The following is a 23464-nucleotide window of genomic DNA, read 5'->3' as shown; positions in this document are numbered from 1 at the left end:
AAGGGTGGAATCATAACACTGATGATGAGATGACACCGAACATACTTTGGAGAGCATTTTTGATTCTTTACACATTTTCCTAAACTCAGACAAATATATCCAGAAGCTATCACTGTATTCCATAAGCTGGTTCGATGAATAATGGTTGTTATGACAGGGAGCAGTGTCAATCAGACTTGATAGCTTGAAGAAGTAAAATAAACATGAAACAAGGCGAATAAAAAGAGAGTTATATAAAGCACTCCTTGATGTTCAGCATCGTACCTCTTTACCCCGAGTGTGTCTGTTCTATAATGGCACAAAGTAGGGATGGGTTGTCGCTGTCTTTTTCATCTCGCTGCCTTTTGTTAGTATGTTGAGAGAGGCAAAGAGAGAGGGAGAGTGAGGAAGGAGGAAGAAGAGGAGGGTGCTGGGGATTGGACCCAGTCCCTGCACACCCAATTAAAGGAATCTTCTGCTCAAAGACACAGTCTGGCAACATGTGTTCTGACATTTGTCTTCCTGAGTGTTGTGATTTACGGTACCATGAAGCTAAAGGCTAAATTAGCAGCCGCCCAACATCAGAGACCTCACAGCAATGTCGGATGGGCGAGGATTGTCAGATAGGATCGGGCAGGCTGTGTGCTGCTGTCTTGTTTTCATCATCACATGCAACAGCATGGGCTTGGCGACCATGGTGTTTTGTTGACAGTCGAGTCAAAATAATGCTGGCTGACATGAGAAATCTGTAAATTATATTCAGTGTAATTTCACCGTCAACATCATGTTAATCAACACCAAATCATGGACAAAGCAAAAGAGAGATGGGTTGTATATTAAACATGTAATGTGTAACCTCACATTAGGAACTAATGCTGTCAGCCATAATGCATTCTTTTTTTTTTTAAATTAATTTGTAATGTTTAACATAGTGAAAAAACAAACGTTTACCACAGGCTGTGAAACTGGTAGCATCCTGGCTAAAGTTGAAACAAAGGACAGGCAAAAATGTAATAGACCTAGAAATAAGAGCACCTATGGAAAAACTGGTACTGTTCCTCCAAAACCTTTAAGTCAGAGGGTTACCAATGCCATGGCTGATGAGGTAGTTACAAACTGCTGCTAATTTACATAGTGGAAGATGGACGGATGTTCTGTTTGTAGATCAGACTGAGGAACACCAAAAACAAATCAGCTGACTTCCATATTGTACTTTGTCTGATATTTCTGTTTTATTTGTTCACCATCCTAAGCATGAACAAGCCTTTTGATTATGCTCGGTAATATTGGGCCTCCTTTAAACGTCACAATTCTGGATGAACTGTATTTGTGTGTAGCACGATTCAAAAATGAGTCAATTGCATAGAGTGGACTGTAATGGGTAATTACTTTATGTATACATTTATGGTCTAAATAACGTAATACACCCCACAGGATTGTTTTCTGTCCTCTTAGCATTTACCTGAGCTCCTCCTTCTCCAGACTCTGCTTTGATCTGTTTCTGTGAGACCTGTTTTTGCCACACTGGATCCTCCTGATAAACCAGGAAGCAATTACACTAATTATACAAGTACAACACCTTGACCTTACAGCCTTAGAATTCCCCTGCAAACAAAAAGAGAGAAAAAAAAAGAAAAGAATTGTAAGCAGAAATAAGGACCCACGCAGACGGTATGTCTGCTGTGGAGTTGTGGGGTGTTCCATCCCAGCAGCCGGTGTTGAGGTGTGATCCTGCAAGGTGAGTGGATGCTGGAGGAGAAGGCTGCCTTGCGGTCAGCAGGGAGGCAGAGTGGCCTCAGGGAAAAGCTCTTAACTTCTGTCAGGCACAAATAACCACGCCATTTTTCAACTCATGATTTTTAACTGAGAAAATCATTCCGGTCCCCAGTTATATGAACTCTATGCACATGCCATGAGTCAATTCTAGCTCTGACAGAACAGAGTTCACTTTAACACGCCAATCTTTATTTCAGCATTATTGTAGAACATTTTCCACAGTTTAGTATTTTGGAGTACTTGCTGTAATATACTCATCTATAGACTGCATGAATACATAATTATATAACTGACTAGGCACAGATAAGTGTGGTGTGACAGCTCTGGCTGTCTTGATTTCATGCTTTGTGACCAGGGAGCATGCAAATAACTATTTATGAAAAATAAATATCAATTGTCTCCTGTCATGTTCAGTCCTTAGGCTGCCATGGTATACTTAATTTGCTCAGCTGCATAAAATCTACAAATGTTACCAAGAATAAATCTCAATGTCATTGCAGCTTTAATTGTAAAAAAAAAAAAATAGGCAGAGCAAAGGCTCCATTAATACTTCCAGTTTCTTGCAAATGTGACCCTGAGAAAGAAAAGAAGCAATTGTAGATCGTGAGTAGGAAACTGAGAACTTCCCCTACAGAACTATAGACATAATGTGTTTACATGATTGTGGACTCAGTGATTTACTGTGGTCTGGCTGCTGCTAGGTGGTGCTAGTGGCGCTGTCTCTGAGGCAGAGAGTGCACTCTGAAAGAAGCAACACTGTGAATTCACGTGCTGAAAAAATGTGAAAACCACCTCATACTGAGCTTATACCTGCTGTTCAGTGTTTAGATTCTAATCTCTTATTTGCATATGCTGTACAAAATACTGTACTTCCAGTGTTTGCTAAAATAACAGCAGTGACTTTATCATCTGCTAAGCCCGCACACACGAGGCTCTTGACTCTTGAAGTGAGAATATATAAGAGCGGGTGCCCCCGTGCTTGGGTACATCGCCATACATCACATCATTTAACACTTTGAACTGTCAGAAATATGTCACTCAGTCTCTCTCTTGATACCTTCATCTGTCAGACTGAAATCATAAATACAATCATTTCCCCAATGTTGGCTCTTTTATTCTGTCAACCATTTCAAAATGTGACTGTGCCTCTTCATTTCCGACACATGAATAAGTGAAAGGCCATTAATATGTCTCTTTCATTACACTCTGGCGCTGTGCACTGCGAGTATGCAAAGAGCTGTGTGTGTTTGCTGGGCTCTGGGTTCTGATGTCCGATTTGTAAGGCAACGAAGATATGTCACCATGGCCGCATCGAAAAGCTGAGATTTTCTGAGAGTTCATATTTTATTATTTATATATTGTTGTGTGTTTAATTATGAGCAGTTTTTTTGCATTCATTTAAATTTTGTAAACAGAGCAAAATCACACATGGCTTTAATGTAATGATCTATACTTTGTGTGATTAGTGTTGTAGAGTTTTCTAACTGTCTTTGTAGCCAAATTGGTCAAATGTATTGTTCTAGCTTTAGTTTTTCCACCGCATTGTTTGACAAACAACAATTTTTTTCCCCAGTTTTTTGTCGCCACTCCCAAGACAAGATTAGAGGGGAAACTCATCAGTCTCCTTGGATGTTGTCTGATAAACTTTTTATTTGAAGGGTGTCCTGTCTCGTGTCTCTGGTGTCTTCCTCCAGTGCACTCCTGATTTGAAATATAGCCTTACATAATGAGGGAGAAAAATAGAGCGGTGTTGCACCCCTGAGCCAGTGTCAGCTTAATCAATCATCTGATCACGGCAGGCATGCTTACTCTACTCGCTTCACATCCACCACATCCTTCCCCCTGCTCAACAATGTGACAGCAGCATAATTCATTTTAACTCAAAAATTAAAGCGGCAACATCAGACTTGTCCTTGCATCTTTTTGGTTTAAACACAGGGATGTGTGAATGTGTGTGTGTGTTTACATTGTTCTGGTTTGTGCATTTTCATTGACCATACAGTGTGGAAATAAATCATTCTTTCTTGTTATATAACATGTATGCACACACACATATAGGAGGCATTTACATGAACTTGTCTAAGTATGTATTATTATGCAGACGTGCTGTTTATTGTGTTCTTCGGGGCTAAAATTCTGAGTATGTTTATGTTTGTCGAGCAAGTCTCTCAGCTCCTATGCTGAACATGCAACAGGCGTGGAATGTGAGTGCAGGGTTCATGTGGTCAAATTGCAGTGGGTCAGGAGATCGAGGAAATTTGGAGGAGCTGAAGCTGAACAGAAGGAGTGGAACTTGGCCTCTTTGCTTGGCAGTGAGAGATTCCTCCTGGCTTTCTGTCAAAAAGTCGAGCACAGCTTCAAAAGTTATATCATGCTCTTGTTGGTGAGTTACATGAAAGAGTGCTGTAATGGAAACGTGAAAATAGACTTCTGTCCCTACAGGCAGTGCTGGAAGTACTCAAGTACTGAATACCACAATTTAAAAATACCATAAATATTACCTGGAAAAGAGCCAAAGTATCCTTTCACACTAAAATTGTCAGTGTTCTATTTTTATATAGTATTACACAATATGATTAGAAAAGCATGGATATGTAAGCAGTGATATAGTAGAGAGTTTTCTCCTGTTAAACACTGTAAGGTGGCAGGATTTACTGCACTCTGATTTATGTCATGATTAGTTTTAATCTGCTTTAAAGTAACTGTAAGTATAGCTGTTGAATAATAAAAAGTACTTTGAAATAATAGACCTCACAAAAGTAGCATAAAATTGAAATACTAAATTGAAGTAAACATAGTACAGACTCCAGAATGTTACATGCAAAGCTTGAGTAAAGTCACTCAGTCAAATCATCCATCCGTCCATCTTCTGAACCCTCTTTTGTCCTGTAGTGCAGGGTCACAGGCAGTTAAATTATCTCACTGTGCAGAACAGTGTATTTTGCATTGTTTACTTATGCATGAACTAAACTATCGTCTACTTAGTCGATGTTAGAGGACTGGATGTAGGTCACAGTAACAGCATAAACCTTACACTTACTCTGCTTTTCCTACTTCACGGCCATGTTACTCTATTTAGCTTTTATGCTGTCCCCTTTACTAATGAAATTACTAATACATTTTGGCTAAATAATCCAAAGGTGACAATTCATTACAAACACAATGCAATGCTGCTGAACATTTTCAAATCTGATAAACTGTAAATCTGGCACCAGATATGGAAGCTATAGTTGACTTACTTGTTTTACTTTGGATGGTATCATTTTAATTATTTTATACAGCAGCAAAAGAGTTGTCACAATCATCACAATAAATACAGTTTTTGTACAACTTTGGCCATTCTTAAATCAATCAAACAAACAGAATGTTTACATCGCTCATTAAAATTACTGTACGAGTCCAATGTTTTTGAAGATTTTAGTAATGGTGTGTACTGTTGTGTGCAGAGCTAAGGCTCAGGTAGGGCATACTGTACACTCTCTCCCTGTCCCCACCACATGCTGGAGTGTCCTGTGGATTGTTAAGGTCATACTCAATAGGATCATCATGTGTTTGTAGCAGCTGTAATGTGAGAACTTTAAAGCTCAGGAAGGCAAACTTGAGTTGTTGCAAATTAAAGCTGTTAAATGAAGGGTCTCCACTGTTGAGAGTGGGGATGAAAAATCTAATGTAAAAATTAATTAAAGAGTTAAAAGTACAATATTTACCTCTGTGGAATAGAAGTATGAGCATGCGTTTGCTCTTAGGGCCCTAAAATACTTGAGTAAAATACTTAGTTACATTAAGTCAGAAAAGCCTTGCACAGGCTACTGCATATTAACATGCAAATAAAAAGGCATTATTATATCTACCTTGTGGCATGTACATTCATTTTTATTGCTGCTTGTCTATAAGCAGTCAGGCTCTGTGCAGGGAGGGCAGGACCATGTCAAAGTCCACGTGCACCGCTTTGAAGAGGCGGGGTTCCTCCTCCCTGCTTGCCCGCTGATCACATGCAGAAAGCGTGGTGTTGTAATTTCTGCGCAACAAGCAGGGGCACGGGTGCCCGTTGCCAGAGTGACGTTTGAAGCCGGCTGTACGCTGCACAGTGTCTTAAAGCGTATTCTCCCCAAACTGCTGTCAATCGTCTCTTTTAAGAGGCAGAGCGGAGACACGCGGGTTATTCTGTGCGTAAAAAGGAAGAGTCCTTTCATCAGCGCGTCTCAGAGACACAGTGCGCTCCTCCCACAGGATGGTGGAGAGGGTGGTGATGAGGATGATGATGTTAATGGTGGTGATGTTGATGAAAATAATGATGAGCGCCCTCACTAACCCTTCATAAATTCCTGGACATTGAAGTTGAGAGTCAGCCTGTGGATGTGCTTCAGCACAGTGGAGGAATGTGCAGTGAATATTTCCTTGCACGTCCGCAGCTTTCTTAACTGAATTTGCACAACAGACGTTATTGGTGATGAAAATATTGATGAGGAATATGGCGATGAGGGTGAAAGAGGATAAAAAAAATAAAAAAAATAAAAAAATAACAACCCCAAGAAGCAGATGTTTCAATGAATCACATTCATAACTGTCACTTTAATAGCCAAATAAATGGCTCAGATGGTTTACTGATGCAACTGCATGCCATAATGATGTATTCTGACCAGTTGTAGCTTTTCTATTCAACAACAGTGTTTACGATATTATCACAATTTGTCTAACCTGTAGATCAGACAATGCATGCATGCACAGAGCAGTTGGAAAGGCTTTAAAATACAGCCGTTCCCATGTAAAACTGCGCAGGATCGATCAGCATGGATTACTTTCAGGCCTACATCTATTCTTCGGCTATTGACAACCTCTCCCTTTTCAGTTTGCATGACTGGAGCTCTCACTAGCGCTGCTAGTGGACAATCAGACCTACACACCCACCTCCAGACACACTCGCATTTCTCATTTCTTACTTCTAGTCTAAATTAGATAGCAAGACGTAGTGTCGGAGCTCACAGATCGCACAGAATTAGTTTTAAGTACTAGCGTTAGTTAAACAGTAAATCTGAAATTCAACATGGAGTCCCCTCCAGATCCAGCGAGCGACCCGGGCAACAGCGCCTCGGAGCCGGCTACCCCGGTCAGGGAAACCCCGGTAAACCTGGAGACGCTCCGGAAAGCGGACCATCCAGCCCCGGTTCGAAGGCAGACCTGTTCGAGCACCAACAGAGGTAAGCGGACCACATTTCCCTGTTTTTACTGGAGGAGGAATGGACAGCGATCGAGCACATTTTTAATCAAACTTCCAAATGAATTAAAATCACGCCTCCATAAATAACTGCACGCTGTCTAAAAAAAAATCACCACACATGCAGCTTTTTTTCAATTTAATTCAGAATCACAGCGGCTCTGGTGTAATTAGTGCTTCGCTGTGTGTTGCTGGTGTTCAGGCTCCACTGACAGCTCAAATCATAGGGGGTGATACGGTCACAGATGTCACATTTGCTCAGACTGCAAGATTAATCAATTATACAGGAACTCCGAATTGACCAACAGGACCTTCCCTTCGCGTCAAAACGGGCCACGCTGTGCGCTCTGACTGATATTGTCAAAGTGTCGAAAGTGAACTTTGGGAAACTGTGGCTTAGTTTATCGATCAGTCTCATTCTCCTTTGTAGGGACGTGTCCTCCGCTACGCTTTCACACAGCAACCACAGCGCCGTCTGCCTGGATTTTTTCTTCTTCACCCACATCTCTCTAGCTCACAGATTCGAGCTATTCCTGTGTGAAAAAGACGCCCCGGCAGCTGGAATTTGTTTAGTGCCAGCAAACAGTGTTGCAAAGCATGAAGGCGCTTGCACGCCTTTCTTTTTTTTATTTTGCGCCTCCTAACTCCCCTCCATGATTAGACAATGAAAACTAAAGAAGCCCACATTGACAGTCAGCACGTCAAAAGTCTGTCTGCATTGCTGCATAATGAGTTTCTTCTTTTTTTTTAACATGATGTATCCATCACGTCCCGTCCATGTTGTACAGTACAAGACAGTACAATCTAACCACACCCCCTCTCGGCTGTCTCTAGTACAGGCTAACCCAAGTTCAAAGAAATAGTGATTTGTGTGCTGGTTCTTTGACGAGCAGAGTTAGTGTTCATACATGACAGTGAAGGCGAAACGGTGCAGACGTGACAATTAATTCATTTGAACGGTGTTTTTTTGTGCGTGTGCGCACTCCTCCTGTGCGCAAGGGTATATTTAGAGTGTGATATGGTGAATGTGGAATGTAAGCTGGTTATGTAACAGGTTTAGCCATAAACAGAGGCGCGCAACTGAGAGCAGAAATCATCACAGCAGATCTCTCTACACTTTGTAAAACAGTTAACCCACTCCTCACGACCATTACAACTGATTAGTCAGATATGAAGCGCTGCACCTTAGCGATATTTATACACACACACACACACACAGGCACTGAAAGGAAACTGTGTGACTTTGTGGGTTGGCACAGCCTGAGCGCTTATGTAATAGCGGGGCAAAGACAGGTAGTTGGGAGGTTTCGTGGATTGATTTCTTTTTTCACAAGTCTGACTTTGAGACACTCCTAACCTGCTGACCCATATTCACCCCACCCTGTTATGCACAGGATTAAAGTGTGTCTGGGAAAGAGAAAGACAGGAAAAAGAACGCCTTTGCTCTGTTATGTAATGCTGAATGGCTGAAAAAAAATGTTTTCAGTGGGACAGTGTCTGCAGTTTCTCTGCACTGAAACTTTATTTTGGCCCTTTTTTGCAATTGTTAGAGAGTATAAGCAGAGAGGGGCTCAGATAAAAGTTTGGAGAACTTTTTAAAAACTTGTAAATCTTATAATTTTGTCTAAAAATGGTTAGAATTTAATACCTAAATTAATTTGCTCTGTGTGATCTAAATCTTAATTTGTATTGTAGCCTCCTTGCATCCTGTCACACAGCAGATGTTTGTTCAATTTTTAAAAAAAAGGCATTTTATATTTAATCTGTCAGAATCATTATGTTGCCATCAGTAGCACTGTTACATACCGTAACATCAGCACGCAGAGGTTTGCCATCTTAACCAGTGTCGTGTTATAGCACTGCTGCAGTTCGCCTGTGGTTGTTTCAACAGGCACTTAACCGAGGTCACAGAGGAGATGGTTTATAAATGCAATAATGTAGAAATATTCATAAGAGTCATCATGCAGGACAGCAGAAGAACAGCATGCTTTCATAAAGAAATTATAGCTTCATTGCTTTATTTAATAAAGTGTTCATGTAAGTTTGATCCATCACAGAGAAAGTGCAGTTGGTTGCTGCGTTGTGACATGGCTGAGTGCAGAATTGCCTAAAAATAAAACAATACAATAAAATAAAAAAAATCTTTATGGTTTGTGGCAGTGCTACAGTCTTATTTTATTATTTTTACAGTTCCATATGCTCAGCCACAGAAACCGACATGCGGCAGACACTCGCCTAAGCATGCTTTCTCTCATTACACCAGCTGCATTAGACCTTCTGAGGATGCACATTTCTTATCCTGCATGCAGAGTGTTTACTGTTTTAACCCTGAGTGCTAATACCTTTTAAGTAGAAAGGGCTTACTTCAGCAGAAGCCCCGCTGTAAGACTTGAGTGGGTCAGGGAACAGGCCTTGAAGGGGCTGTGGATATCATTACTGGAAAGAAGAAAAGGTGTTATTTTCATACTGCAAGATCTTTCTTCACACAAATTTGGAAACAATCAATATTAATGGCTTGGTTATGTAAGGTGATGGTCTTTACAGAGGTTTGGAACCTGGCAGCTGCACAGGGAGACTGTGAAGCTATACAGCTCTGATTAGTGTCCACAAGCTCATGTAACATGAGTGTTGAAAATGTGTAGTACTGGACTCTGCTTCTTATAATATACAAATGATTTGTCGTTGTCAATCACACTGATGTGAATCATCTATGTTAGGGAGAAGGAGGTGACTCATAAAATACAAATAACATTATGTTGTTTTTGAAATGTGAAAGCTGTCACTAGGTGAAGTGCAGCGTGGTTTCCTGCAGTGGAGAATATTACACCATTGTCTGCTGGCAGTGTCATCTAGATTAAATCTCCTTTTTTCTGCCTCTATTTCTGTTATGTTCCAACAGCCATGCAGTGGTAATGCTCCAAACTAAAAAGGCAAAGCGTAAAAGAAAAAAAGAAAAAAACAACACTCTTCTTCTTCTTAATTAATATGTGACCTGACTTTATCCAGCAGTATATTTTTGGGTGGCAAAATGAGAGCTCTGAGTTAGAGTGGCAGCATTTATTTAGTTGTTGACGGATGGAGAGCAGAGAGATGAGGGAGGTTTTTGGTGGGGGAAAAAAAAGTTTTTACACAAAATCTCAGAAAGCCAGGAGTTGGCAGGGTGCTTGCACGCCACTCGAGTGGACAGCAGCATTATTGTGGCTGTGGCATTCTCAAATTCAATGAAATAGGGCTCTCTGGCCGCTGGAGAGCATGAAGATACAGGTATAGGCTTATAGCTGAGCCTTCAGCTCGGACAGATCCGGCAGAGGAACTCCATTATGTGTCCTTTTTTTCTGCCTGGCTGCCTATAACATAATATCGAGTTTCAGCTCTCTTGCGATTTCAATTCTGAAACGTGGGTGAGGTACATTTTAGAGGTAATAATATCATGCAGTCTTTTATTGGTACCTGTCAGACAGTTAACATTGTTAAATGTTAACGGCTAGCCTATTTCTCTAACTGTACACTGAGCTGTTGCATACATGGTGACATCTGATTCTAGTTTAGACTTTGGCACCACAGCGTTTGAATAGAAGTTCTCTGTTCTTATGAGCTTCAAAGGTCAGATGGTATTTTAGTTTCAGACTGCTTATCACAGAAATGAACCTGTGTCTGAGTGGTTAAATGAGCTTGATGATGTCTTGTCAGGTCAGGTGTGAGTTCAAAATAAGAAAGACAACTGATGAAATTAGGCAAACAGCCACTGATCAATGAATAGATTAACAGGAATTATGACATTGCTCCTTCACACAGGCAGGTAGATGTTTCTGCTCTGGGTATGATTTATAACTTCATCATCTCCCGTACTTACAGACAAGAATTTAGAGTAAACAATACTGTACCCAGTTATAAGCTGTTGCTAGGCTAGGCAAGCTAACAGTAGTCTGTGCGAAGCACACTTGTTTCTGATCATCCTGTTCAAACTTCACCCCGTGAGGTTGTGCCACATTTTCCAGTACCTACTGCATGTACCTTTAGGTAGTTTTTGGTACCATGAATTTAGGCTTTGACTTGGAATGTCTTACACATCCAGCTTGTGATATCGTTCATGTTGGTTGGGATACACCTCACAGAGTTGGGATACTCTGGGGTATGTGGGCACACATGAAATAAACATTCTGGTAGTAGTGTTTTGAAACACATGTAAGTGTGGTCTTTAAGTGATAGAAAATTAGCAAATGAGCTCCCATGGTGGGCTGCAGGAGATGCAATCAGAAGGTTTTTTGCAGCTGTAGGAACTTGTAGCCTTTTATGATTTCTTTGTTGCTCAGTTGTCTATCATGGCCTTCTAATGACCCATTAATTGACCAATGGTAGGCAGTGGTGCAGTGCCTCTTGTGCATTATTTAGGCTGTATAATGTTTTGTTTTGGCTCAAATTTTCAGCGTCAAGAAATGTTTAAAAATCCTGTCGTTTCATTTTATTACAGCAAGTATGTGACAAGATCTGTGTAAATGTTTTGCACTAAAGCAACTGGTATTCAGCTGTTACAGGTGCGAGTGCCGAGCCTTATATCAAGTATGAAAGATTGTTAGATTGATCTGCTCACTTGCTTTATTTTCCCTATTACTTATGAATATGATGATATGGAATGAGAAACGGGTGTTCACTAACATAGGCCTGATATGAAGACGGTAGCTGATACGCTTTACTCCAGACGCTGCACCAGGTTTCTGTTTTGAAAGTGTTTATAGCAGATATCAGTATGATGGTCATCACTGTGTGTTGTACCATATGATATGCTGGCTGGCAATATACACATGTCATCTGTTACAGTTCAGTTGGCTCCTGCAAGAATCTTTTTTTAGCGATTAGCGGAGGTGATGATGCAGGCAGTCATTTAATAACAAGTCTAAAGTAAATTAGGTAGGCACCCAAGTAGGAAGAGATACAGTTACAGTCATGCAAGACATCGATGAAGATTCTCAGCCAGTCAGGTCATTTTCCATTCAAGATTCGTACTCGAACACAACTGGAGTTCGAGTACGAGTTCCTCGAAGACATTTTACTGCTTCTCCATGCAGCTTCATCAATTCAGATGTTATTTTATTGACTGGCTGTATGGGCATGTTAGCAAATTACACATTGCTTAATGTTCTGCTCTTGACTCATGGTTTGCTCATGTGACTGAAATCTGCAATGGTTGTACGAGTTGTTAACTGCACAGGATACACTTTACACAGTGTAAAAGTTCAAAGGATCTAACTAACTATGTAAAAAAAAACTAAAATACTACCACAGGAATGCTATCCACAGATGTTCTGCTGCAGCTGCATATTTTATAAAACGTGTAAATGTGCTTTTAGGTGTATAATGAAGGTAGTGCAGTGCAAGGCTTAAATAGGTAATATTAATTAAAATAAGTTTAGAAACTTAGCTGAGCTCAACTATGAAAGTTTTGTTCTTGTGGGACAGTTTATTTTGGAGTTTGACTCACCAGTGGCTTAACTGGGGCTGGCGAGAACATTTTGACTGGTGACAGACACCAGATTTGATGAGAACTCTCCTGTGGTGAATGATAGCTCAGATCTATGGCCCATTTACAGAAGTTTGTATCTCAGATAGAAAAATCTGAATAGTTATGACCGGAAATACTCCAGATGCATTATTGGAGGGCGTTAAAGGAGTCTAAATTTAATGTGGTACACTGTGACCTAAGTACTGGTGCTGCTTGGCTCCTTGCTGCTCTGTGCCTCTCTGATATGAAATGGCCCCTCTTAGAAGAGGCCTAGAGGGAAAGAAGTGGTGAGAGGGGTCTAAAGGATCACTCAGAGGAATTCTTACGTCTCATCTAGTGCCAAGCCTTTCACATCTCCACCATTGTGGAAAGTGGAAAGCTCCTGAGATGGTAGGTAAGCCCCTCACAAGCAAAATCCTCGCACTCGGCAACTTTGACCTGGAATATCGTTCAAATCACCTTTCTGCCGTCTTTGATGAAATGATTTCTAAACAATCATGCTCCTTCACATCATGTGTGTCAAGTCATGTGAACCTAAAGCTACAGAGTGTCAGTATATATATATTTACCACAAAAGCCTTTACCTCTTCTCACAGTCTGCAGAGTGCTGGCATGTGTTGCTCTTCCAGCCACGTTCGCCCAGATGTTTTGTGGATGTGTCTGCTTTAAAACAGGAAGAGGCAACGTTGTAAAATCCAAAGTATGTTATTCTAGCAGCACACCTCAAGAGGCTCTTAACTCTTATTTATCTTACTTTCTATTGGCTACATAGTGCTCACCGTAGCACTCAGACACTGTTGAATGTAGAATAAGATTATATAAGATTAAGATTAAAAAGAATGAATTATAAGGTTAAGAAAAAACGGAACAATCTGTTGCATATTGTACCCTACATAGCAGCTACAAACAGCAACAGGACAGACTTACCTCTGTTTTCATCTCATGTCTGCACAGACTGTGTTAAATATTGTAGACTACTAGATTATGGATGGGAGTTCTTAGGATTTGAAGTACCACTTTTTTTGTGACTAAACACCCGTCTTCCCCGTTTCTACTACTTTACAAAGTTTATTTGTCACCTGTAAGAAACCCCAAACTTTTGCAGACATGTGAGATTAAACAACTTGAAAAATCAGTGTCATTTCTTGATTATTTATATTGGAATAACAAGCGCAACTTAATCTCATAAATAAAAAAGGCAGAGATACAGATCCGTCCCCTCCAGGTACTGCCACCACTTAATCGAATTAGCTCCGCTCGCAGGCTTGACGGGCTCTTCAAACACCCCTGGTGACTTCTGAGTGCCGATTACAATCAGCTACTATTTTCAGCCTTTGATTAAAATCTGGTGAGGTTGGACAGAATTTTTTTGAGCGCAGAACTAACTAATTATTAACATCGCAGCCCAGCTCTCGTTTTTTTTTTCTCTCTTCAACTTACTAAGGGCCAGTGGGCTGGAGTAGTTAAACAATACCCCTAGGTATTAATAATCAATCTGTGTCAACCTATTAGCTTGGTCCTAAATGTGAACTCACTGTGTATCTTTTGTCTCATATTTAAGCAAATCTGGGGAGAATATTTGTCACATCCATTTTATATTTGTTTCATATTTGTTTGGAATACTGGATGTGGATTATAATGCTATAATCTTTCTGAAATAATCTTATTGTTCATTCAGATTTCTCCATCTGACAGATGACAGCAATAAACACAACTCTTGTAATAATAGAAGATGATCATAATTGTTCATGCCTCACGCAGTATGTCACAGAATCATTGTAGTGTGCTTGTCAAAGACAATTCTGCTCTTTTGTTACTTTCAAAAAGGCAGCTTTTGAATATGAATAAGTCACTAATGAATATTTGGTTCTTGCATGTGTGTCTGTGAATTGATTGCTTTAGGAGGCGTACTAAGACGGAGTGTGGCACGATGGGGCTCAATCAATGCGGCAACTCTGCCGTGCTGCTTTCTGACAGTGATTGAAAGACAGAGCCGCTCTTCACCATGTACCATTCTCCTATCCTTATTCACTGACAAATATCATCTGTCTGATCAATCAATATTTGCAGCTTTATTTTAGTAATGTACTGCTGAAGAGGCAATAATTAACGCCATGCTGGGTTGTTAAAAGCCTATTTTTATGTGACAGACCGAAATAGACATACAGAAATAGGAAGATGAAAACCTTTGGTTGAAGGTTGGTTGTGGCACATTGTGCAGACGTTCTTCATATGCCGCACTGAACTTATCGAGAACTTGTGATTGACTAAATTTAAACTGTTCTTAAGTTATATTAATGAATCAAACTGGAACTTTCTGAAGTTTGAACATATTTTTTAAAATATTCATGACTTAAAAACTATTTATTTTATAGCTTTGCACTTTTCAAGTATGTAAAAGTCCAAATTCAACACAAGCGTATCATTTTTGAATGATTGTTGACAGAAGAATTATATTATAATATTATTATGTTACATTTCAGACTTGTTTGAGGATGCAGGTTTGTTTGTGTAATTGAAATATATAATGAAAGAGTCTAACTGAGTGAATATTCATTCAGTGTCATCTTGTGTTAAACAAGTGCGGCTTCTGATGCTCATTAATTTCTGCTTGCTCCACTTGCGGTGTTTGGGCTCTCTTAGCTGGCTCGGTGCCACAGTGTCTTCTGAAAGAGCCACTTCATCTCTGTCAGGGGCAGGTGGAAATTTGCTGCACACTTCTAATTGGACAAAGTGCCTTTCAAACTCAGAGCCAGCATACACAGATCAGATTATCATACAGACCAGGTGTCAACAGAGGTTTTTCACCTTCTGCTCTTTTCTGTGTTTTTCGGGTTGATATCCAGGATTCTCTCTGCACCTAGTGGCACGCTTCCTTTAAACCAACAGTAGTTGCACTTGTTGTTTTTACATTGTATGCTTTCAAGCAACATGTGTGCCACAGGATAAATCTAACTGCTCAAGTGTTTGGACAGATTGTGAGGATTTTACCTGCACCTCAAGTTTAAATGCTCGGTCATCTTTAATCTCAGATTCAGGAACACTTGCACCAGCCAGAAGGAGAATGTGAGGCTGCAGGCTACTTCACAGATGTCTGTTCAGTGTCTGCAGTTATAGCTTGAGGCCAGACCTTGCGTTGTGCTTGTAAAAAGAAATAGGTGAAATTTTCAGATCAATTCTTCATCAAACAGGTGAACCAGTGAAAAGAGCAGCATGCCTGGTGATGTTATTTTGTCTTGTCTTGAATCAGTTAAAAGCATAACTGCTGAATTTTGAATGAGCCAGGGAAGTGAAGCAGACTGGTGATTGATGTTAGAAAAGAGTCTGTCCAAAAAAAAAACGAGGAGATAAAAGAGGTGTTTCTGCTCATATCGTTTCATATAAGTGCTGAAAAAACAAGGTAATGTTTTAGATTGCAGTTTCTTGTTCAGGACAGTTTACAGTAAAGAAAGCTCATGGAGTGTTTTGAGTCACAAGCTTGAGAGAGCTTTGTACATCTCAGTTTGTGTAGCAGCGGGAGGAAATGTTTTGTTGTCTCTTGATATGAAAAGTGGGAGCATGTATATGTAAAATACAACAGGGCAAAAAAAATGAACTTTGAGGAGGGGCAGGAACGGTGATATGTTTTGAAAGCTGGGAAATTAGAGTGCAAGAGATTTAGTACAAGCAGAACAGATTGGGGTGTTTTATATCTGACCGAATATTTGAGCCAGCCACTTGAAGCTGCCCTCTGTCTGAACAGTGATCTTATGCTGAACAAAGCTTATGCTTACTCTAATGAGGATGGCATTTGTACTGTGCATTTTGTTTTAGAGCATAAAAGGAGACTTTTGCACCGGGATTGTTGCTGTGGAGCACTGATGAGGATGCACTTTGTAAAGGAATTAAATGAGAAATACAGACAGCAGCGCTGCATTTTATTATAGAGTATAGATAGTGGAAACCAGTTGCATATAGTGATAAATACATTATCACTCTTCCTTCCACACATCAGGCAAACATGGCAAATTTTGACATACTCAATTGCTTATCTTGTCTGCATGTTGTCAGCGCAGATGTACTACACTATGCTGATTTGATTCTGGGCAAAGGAAAGCGGACAGGAGAGATTGATGGTGGTGTCCCCAGTCAGACAGATAACACCTGATTCTGCCTGCAGGGGGCTGGTCTAGCGCGCTCCTCCCCTGCGCCTCAGATGCATCGAAGGCTGTGGTGAGGAGGTGAACCGTTCCTTCACTCAATGCAAATTCAGGGCCACATTCGGAGATGATCCCAGGACGATTGAGCCAATGTGGCCCCGAGCGCTCTGCACCACATGATCCATGCATCAGCCACACCTGGGAAAAACCCACACAGGCATGGGGGTCATTTGTTTAACACAGGTGCATCATGTATCTCTACGCACTCAAACAAGCACACGCCACATTCGCGTTCCCGCACGCTTGAATGCATTCTTAGACACACATGGGCAGATGCACACGTACGCACAGTTACACAAGTGTTAATGAAATGCTGTCTACACATGTGGGTATATATTGGAAAAATGTCTGCAGTGCTGCACCTTTTTGTTATGACCTGTTGTTTTTGTCAGTTTTTACTTGTTCAGCCTGGGGAGAGTATTTGACTAGGGAATATACTATAATGAAAAATAAAACAAAAGTAGCTGTGCAAACTGATTCAAGGGATGTTCCTAACATTGACTGCTGGTTGGCCAAAGCAAGACCTCACCTAATTGTAAGGAACCTTCTAGCTACTTAGCTACTCGACTACTTATAATAAATAAAGTCTGTTCTTTTATTTTTTGGTCATTTGTTATAATCAATCAGCATCTTATGGATTAAAGCATGTTGCTAGATCCCCAAAAAGACACACAGTTTGGCAAAACATTTTTTTTTTCAATAACAAGGTGTGCAGCACAGGTTCTCAGTGTGTGAAACAGATGGTGAAAGGCTAGTGTATAATAGATCTCAATATTAACTGCAGCACATGCTGGGAGTGTTGGTGGATGGCACACAGCAGAGTAAAAGAGAAGCAATGACCTTCTGTCCCATCATTTACCCTCTCGTGCCCCCCATACTGCTCTCAAATTACTTTGTTTTAGCCAATTAAAGCAGCCGGCTGAGCATCAAGCAGGCTGCCATTTTTCGCTCACCTGGACCCATGTGACATTATCGCTCTGTCATCGGGAGAGATAGCCCTAAGTGGGAATCTCCAGCATGGCACCATGCCACCTTAGACCCCACTGTGTTCACTGAGATTAATGCAGCGATTCTCCCTCCAACTCGCAAGAATCAGTCGGCTCTCTCATCTGTTCCTGGTGATAGTACTGCACACAGCTCTGCGCTGCATGAGCCAATGAGCCAAAGACTGTGATGGTTACAAAGCACACATACAGTATATAGATGCACGCCCACACAGAGTATTGGGTGTTTCCAGAATCACCCCAGGTATGGAAAAACGATCAGTTTCTAAAATATGCAAAGAATCTATTGTCTCCTGCTATCTTATTGTGACTGATCAAGATACCATATGCTGAGAAATGGCTCTCCATCCAAATCCTTTAATGGCTCAATAATAGAAAGACTGCAGACACAACAATGCCATGGCACGGAATGAGTGAAGGACCGGAGTGTGTGGTGTTTAACAGCCATACGAGCACAGATTATGTGCTTGAAGGGGCTGAATTGAGTGCCAGCAGTGACAGTTGGGCTGGGAATTGAGTGTGCCTGGGACGTGCGGCTTGACTCCGCTCGGAAACACCACTGGGTCCAGGGCTCATCTCTGCAGTCCTCCTCCGCCTCCCTCCTCCCATAGAGGCATTGTGGCATGCCGTTTGCTCCGCTTCTCCGGGGGAAATGGACGGGCCCCTGCTTCTGCTTGATGAGCACTCACTAATGGCTGCTTCTTTGAAAGCTGACGGGCCCGTTTGAGGAGGAGTGTCTTTTACTTCCCTCCAGCTTGCCTTGGCTGGGCATTCGTCAGGCTGCCTGGCTTTGCTGTCCTGCCCACATGATGGTGCGCCAAGGGGCTGAAACGTCTGTCATTTGTTTTACTTTCAAATAAAAGTTGATGATTTACCAATAAAAAGTAAAAATAGTCTTTTGATGATGTCTGGAGGCATATGGAGAAAGTGTCGCAATAGACATTTTCAGTACTTTGTCTGACTAGAAATAACAAAAGGCGAAGGAGATTCGTCTTTTTTACTTTTTTGTGTCCCCTCTGATGAAGAGTGGTGTGCATGGTAAAGTCAGCCTAGAAAGTGTGTCAGACATTAAAATATGGCCGAGGACACACACTGAAGGTTGCATTACATTAATGCTGGCAAGTGGCATTAATGTCTGCTGTGGTGTGATGAAAAGAAAACAGAATTTGCCATTGCTTCCCACTTTTGTATAAGAAAAGGTAATATGTGCTGAAAGCACTGATGTCCTGTGGAGGTCTTTAAAAAGCAAAATAAGAAACAATGATAAAGTTTGTGCCATTTGACTGCACGTGCTTTAAAATCACTATTCACTATACTTAATAAAGATGTAGGCAGACAGTAGTCTGGTATTTTTGCACTACTTGTAATAGCTGGAAATGATGTCTTGTACAGCTGATGGATCAGTAAAGGTACCAGTTATCTTACCCTTGACCGCTGGCCCGTCTTCTCACCCCAGAGGGAGCTATTGTTCTCACTGCCCTCCTCTTCGCTGGCGTGCCAGTCTCCAGCTTCTGGAGACTCCATTAGGAAGTTGGAGCAAATGTCCTTGGAAATCTCCTCTCTATAACTTCTCTTGTCTTTACTCTCTCCAACCCTCTCCCACTCTGTTTCACGTGCGCTCTTTTTTTTTTTCTGCTCAACTTGAAACTAGGGCGAAGGTCGGAATGGCGAATTTGATATAAGAGCTGACATGCTTCCGTGGAGCACCTTGTCAACTCAAAACAATAGGTTTGCAGGAGCTGTTATGCCGAATAAAGAATGTTCGCATATTCCCACAGAAATGTCCTCCGCTAGACGTTCCCAAAAGAGATGGGAACATTTGTCTGCATACATTTTTACCAGTCTTGGCTCAGTAGAAAATGAAGGGTGAGGCAAAATGAATTAATTTAAATTGTGAGCAAATAAGTTGTCTCACAGGGGAAGGTGGAAAAGTTTTGTGCTTTGCATGTTAGAACATTCCTGATATTCCATTTTGGCCTTTAAATGTTCAACAGTCCGCGTTGTCTTAGTCTTTCTTGTGTTGTAAATTTAAGTTCCTGATGTAACCCAGGATATAATGTTGCAGCTGTATGAGGCTGCACATCATGTCTATGAAGAACTAACAGATGTTAGCGGTTGCATAATGGCAAGAAAAAAATGCAGCCCGGCTGTGGTGTTGTACAGTGGTGTGATCACATAGTTTTAATTTGATCCGACCCCTTCGTCTCTGAGCAGGAACTTAGAAAACACAGTGTGGACAGACAGGTCAAGATGAATGGAGAGCAGAACCAGGAAGAAGAAGTGGGCTGCATGTATGTTTCAGTTGTTCTCTTTCAGAACATCTTAAGGTGTCTAACATGGATGGATGTTAATATAACAGCTTCATTCATTTCCATTGTCAGAGATCTCTCGCCAAGCAGTTGTCACAGACAGTTTCATCTCAAATTAAATTCATTTGGATATGACATTTTAATTGGAACACTATTCCCATTAATTGGAACAAATTAGGGAAAGTCTGCTGGGGGAAAGGTAATCTCTGCGAGAGATGATTCGGAATTCACAATTTCAAATTAAAAATCAGCTGCTCAGCTTTGTGTTTTTTGTGGCAGCCAGTTTGCGGCAGTGCACACGGGCAGCTCCAGCGTTCATGGTCTCAGCGGCACTCAGGGCTCACATTGTCTTCATTAAAAGCGATTAAGGAATAGGTCAATTTAGTCTGCTTGGCTGCTTGAACTGAGCGTTTTTCTCCTGTTGAAATGACTTTGTCTTCATCTGCCTTCGAGTTTTGTGCTCATTCACTTCTTGATTTTACGTTTGAACTTCACAGCAGTATCATTTGTGTGTTTGCATACTGTACACGTGTGTGTTGGCCTCCTGTGTGTATTTTCTGGCTGCTGATGACTTGCTGTCAGATTAGCAATGAAAGGCACCGTGTACGTCCTGCAGCTTCTACTACAGTGAGCAATTAATTGTGCTAATAAAAATCAACCTTAACATTTGTGGCTGATGTAATCCAGCATTTCTGGGTTTGCTGTGATGATTCGGGCAGAAGGAGTTCTGCATGGTTAAATGAGGTGTCACGTGTATGCGCTTTCAACTGGTTAAAATACAACAGGGGATATTCCAGTGCTTTGGAAGTGACTTCCAGTGAGACATTTGAAATGTGTTGCAAATTTTTCATTTCAGGGTGGCCACCTGTCAGTTCAGGTAGACTGGCAATTTGGCCAAGAGAGCAAAAAAAACTCAGGAGGAGCCAGGTGTAGATAAATATTGCACATATGTCATCAGATTAGATCAGGAAATTGTCTACTCATCTTGCATGTGCATGGACCAAATTCTAACAAATGATTTTCACTGTATTCTCCCACTTTTATTATGCCGTTGTATCAAATAAGACATTATCTGCTTTTCAGAGGGAGCCCTTTGAAATTTAAGCTCATTGTGTTTCCTCCTTTTCAGTTCAGTTTCCCAGCTACCGTATTGTTCTGTGCCAACCTTTGACCACAGAGCGCTTTGCTCATTGCGAATCTTGGAAATGAATCACATAACAGTTTTAAACACCATCACCCAATTGTTTGTATTTTAAACTGAAAAAAGAAAATGTATTGCATTGTATTGTCTGTATTTTTTTTTATCAACCCCAGAGGACTCTGTTATTATTTTTTTAACACTTCTGAAAATGTTCCTAAATTAAAATTCTACTGATGCTCTTGATATGAATGAAGTAAGACATAAAGATAAATGACACCTTATCATGTGAGTGTAGTGATTATGTAAAGTGGTCGAGAACCCTAATTGGAGGTCTCGGTTGTAAAAATGTGGAAGAAAGGCAGAGGATATAAGGTGTAAGGAGGAAAGAGAGAAAGCGAGACAGACAGAGGGGGCCTCCTAGATAGCCAGGGCCAGGGGGAAAAAGTTCCCCCCCATGCTTGTCAGAGTTTGAGCAAGTTCAGAATTGATGGAGCCCACAGGCAGCACTGCTAATTTTAGTTGAAATCACCTAAGTGGTTTGGCTAATTTATCCAGGCTCCTCGGCCTCAGCCCCTGGTTTCTGGCTCTCCCCTGCCTCCCCCTCCCCTCCCAGATATATCCACAAAGCGTGAAGGTACCAGGAGGTGACAGTGGGAACAGAAGGGTATTTTGTGCCCAGCTGATTTGTGGAGCACTGGGTGGTTTCAACCTGTGTCATACATTTGGATATTGTTTGACCCTTAACGCCAGCCCAGGTTCAACCATCTATTCCGTGAAATGATTTATACCTGTCTGTATTTAATGGAAAGAGAAATTACATTCTAACTTTAAAGACAAGTAGGTGCCATAACTGATCTATCTGGTATCTCATAATGACATATTAAATTCCATGTCTGATATTTCCTGATAGTTATTTAGATATGAGCATTTAAATACCAGAAACTAATTTGGGGAGTCGGATGTTGTGTAATGATGGTCTGCCAGCTGGATACGCCGAACATGTTGAAGCTTAACAAGTATCATTGCTGGCTTTTGAATGTTTAGTAACAAATCAGAGCTTCTTTTCCTTTGTGTCCGTCTGTGAGCACCAGTTTGATAGAAAGTTGAGAAAAGGGAATTTAAAATGAAACTCGAAATTATCATGAAGACGCTGGGTCAGTGTAGATAAAATGAATAATTTTTTCTGCTTGTAATCAAACGCTGTTACATTCTTTGTGGAGTCTTCTAGGCTGGAATTCAAATGGCTGTGAGTGTGGGATCCTGGATGGGAATATTATCCTGTGGGTTACTTCAAAATGATGAAACCAGAGCAGGTTGTTTAAACATAAGAAGTACATTAACACTTTTAGAAGTTGTGCATGGGTATGTGTGCCAGGATGTCGCTCATGTTTATCTGATGCTTGACTCAAGAGTTTGGAGTAATTAAGAGTCACAGTTTGGAACGTATTCACTTAAAAACAATGAAATTACTCAGTGCCATTTATTAAGTGACAGCTTGTTATTGAGAATTTAATGATGTTAAATTACTGCAAGTGTGTTCTGTGTTTAAAAAAAAAAAAAAAAGACAGTGTGGTCACACCTTAATGTGAAGCGATAATAAAGCTGATGTTTCTCAGCCTGAACTAACCTTCGGATCAAAGGGGTATATATTTAAATATTATATGAGATATATTTAAAATGTTAAAAAAACAGAATGTGTTAAAAGACATAAAAGACACGCTGCACGCCAGGACTGTGCAGTCATCCATTCATGAATCAATCATTCTGAGAGAGAAGTGCAGCCAAAACCTGGAAGGTGAGGGGATGTGGTCACTTTGGTGTTATTGTTGAAACACGTCAATTAATCTAATAGAAAAAAAACCCTGTGTTCTCAGTGTTTAATTTGTAGACAAATTAAATATTAATTGATTTCTGTATTTTTTCAGTTTTTGTAAGAACCTTGGTGAACCTGAAGGTTCATTTTCATCTCCAGGCAGCCAGAAAGTCGAAAGTGTATTTATGGCATGTCTGATTAGTGTGATTTATGTGTGATGCCTTCCATTAACTGAAACTGAGGCAGATGATGACAACAGACAGACAAACACAGACAAACCACTCACATAAAAGCATTATATCAGTCAATATTTCTTCTTTTTTTATCTTATTCTTACTTCTCTAAACTGGTCATCTTTGTGTTTCCACACAGAGCACAGTTTGTTGGAAAAAAAAGAAAAAGATTTCCAGAGCAGTGAGCAAGAGAGATGTTTGAAGTCTTGTGTGCAAGCCAGCAGTTTCTGGCAGATGAATGTAGGGGTTTTATGTGCCAAGCACCTGGTCAAACTGCAAACAATGAGGGGCTTAT

At 40.7% G+C, this 23464-nt stretch overlaps 1 protein-coding gene across 1 annotated transcript in view; it reads left to right on the top strand.

Moving 5' to 3' along the window:
* Positions 1-6652: 6652 nt before the first annotated feature.
* Positions 6653-23464, top strand: part of roraa (RAR-related orphan receptor A, paralog a) — a 155472-nt gene continuing 138660 nt past the window's right edge. The window contains exon 1 of the mRNA XM_028430555.1: positions 6653-6953. Within this exon, the coding sequence (XP_028286356.1) occupies positions 6800-6953 (154 nt within the window). The 5' untranslated portion in view covers positions 6653-6799. The remainder of the gene's footprint in view (positions 6954-23464) is intronic.

This window comes from Parambassis ranga, chromosome 19 (assembly GCF_900634625.1).
Source record: "Parambassis ranga chromosome 19, fParRan2.1, whole genome shotgun sequence".
Classification (NCBI taxonomy): domain Eukaryota; kingdom Metazoa; phylum Chordata; class Actinopteri; family Ambassidae; genus Parambassis; species Parambassis ranga.
Note: the sequence above shows the minus strand (reverse complement) of the source record. Positions and strands in the feature narration are given on the sequence as shown.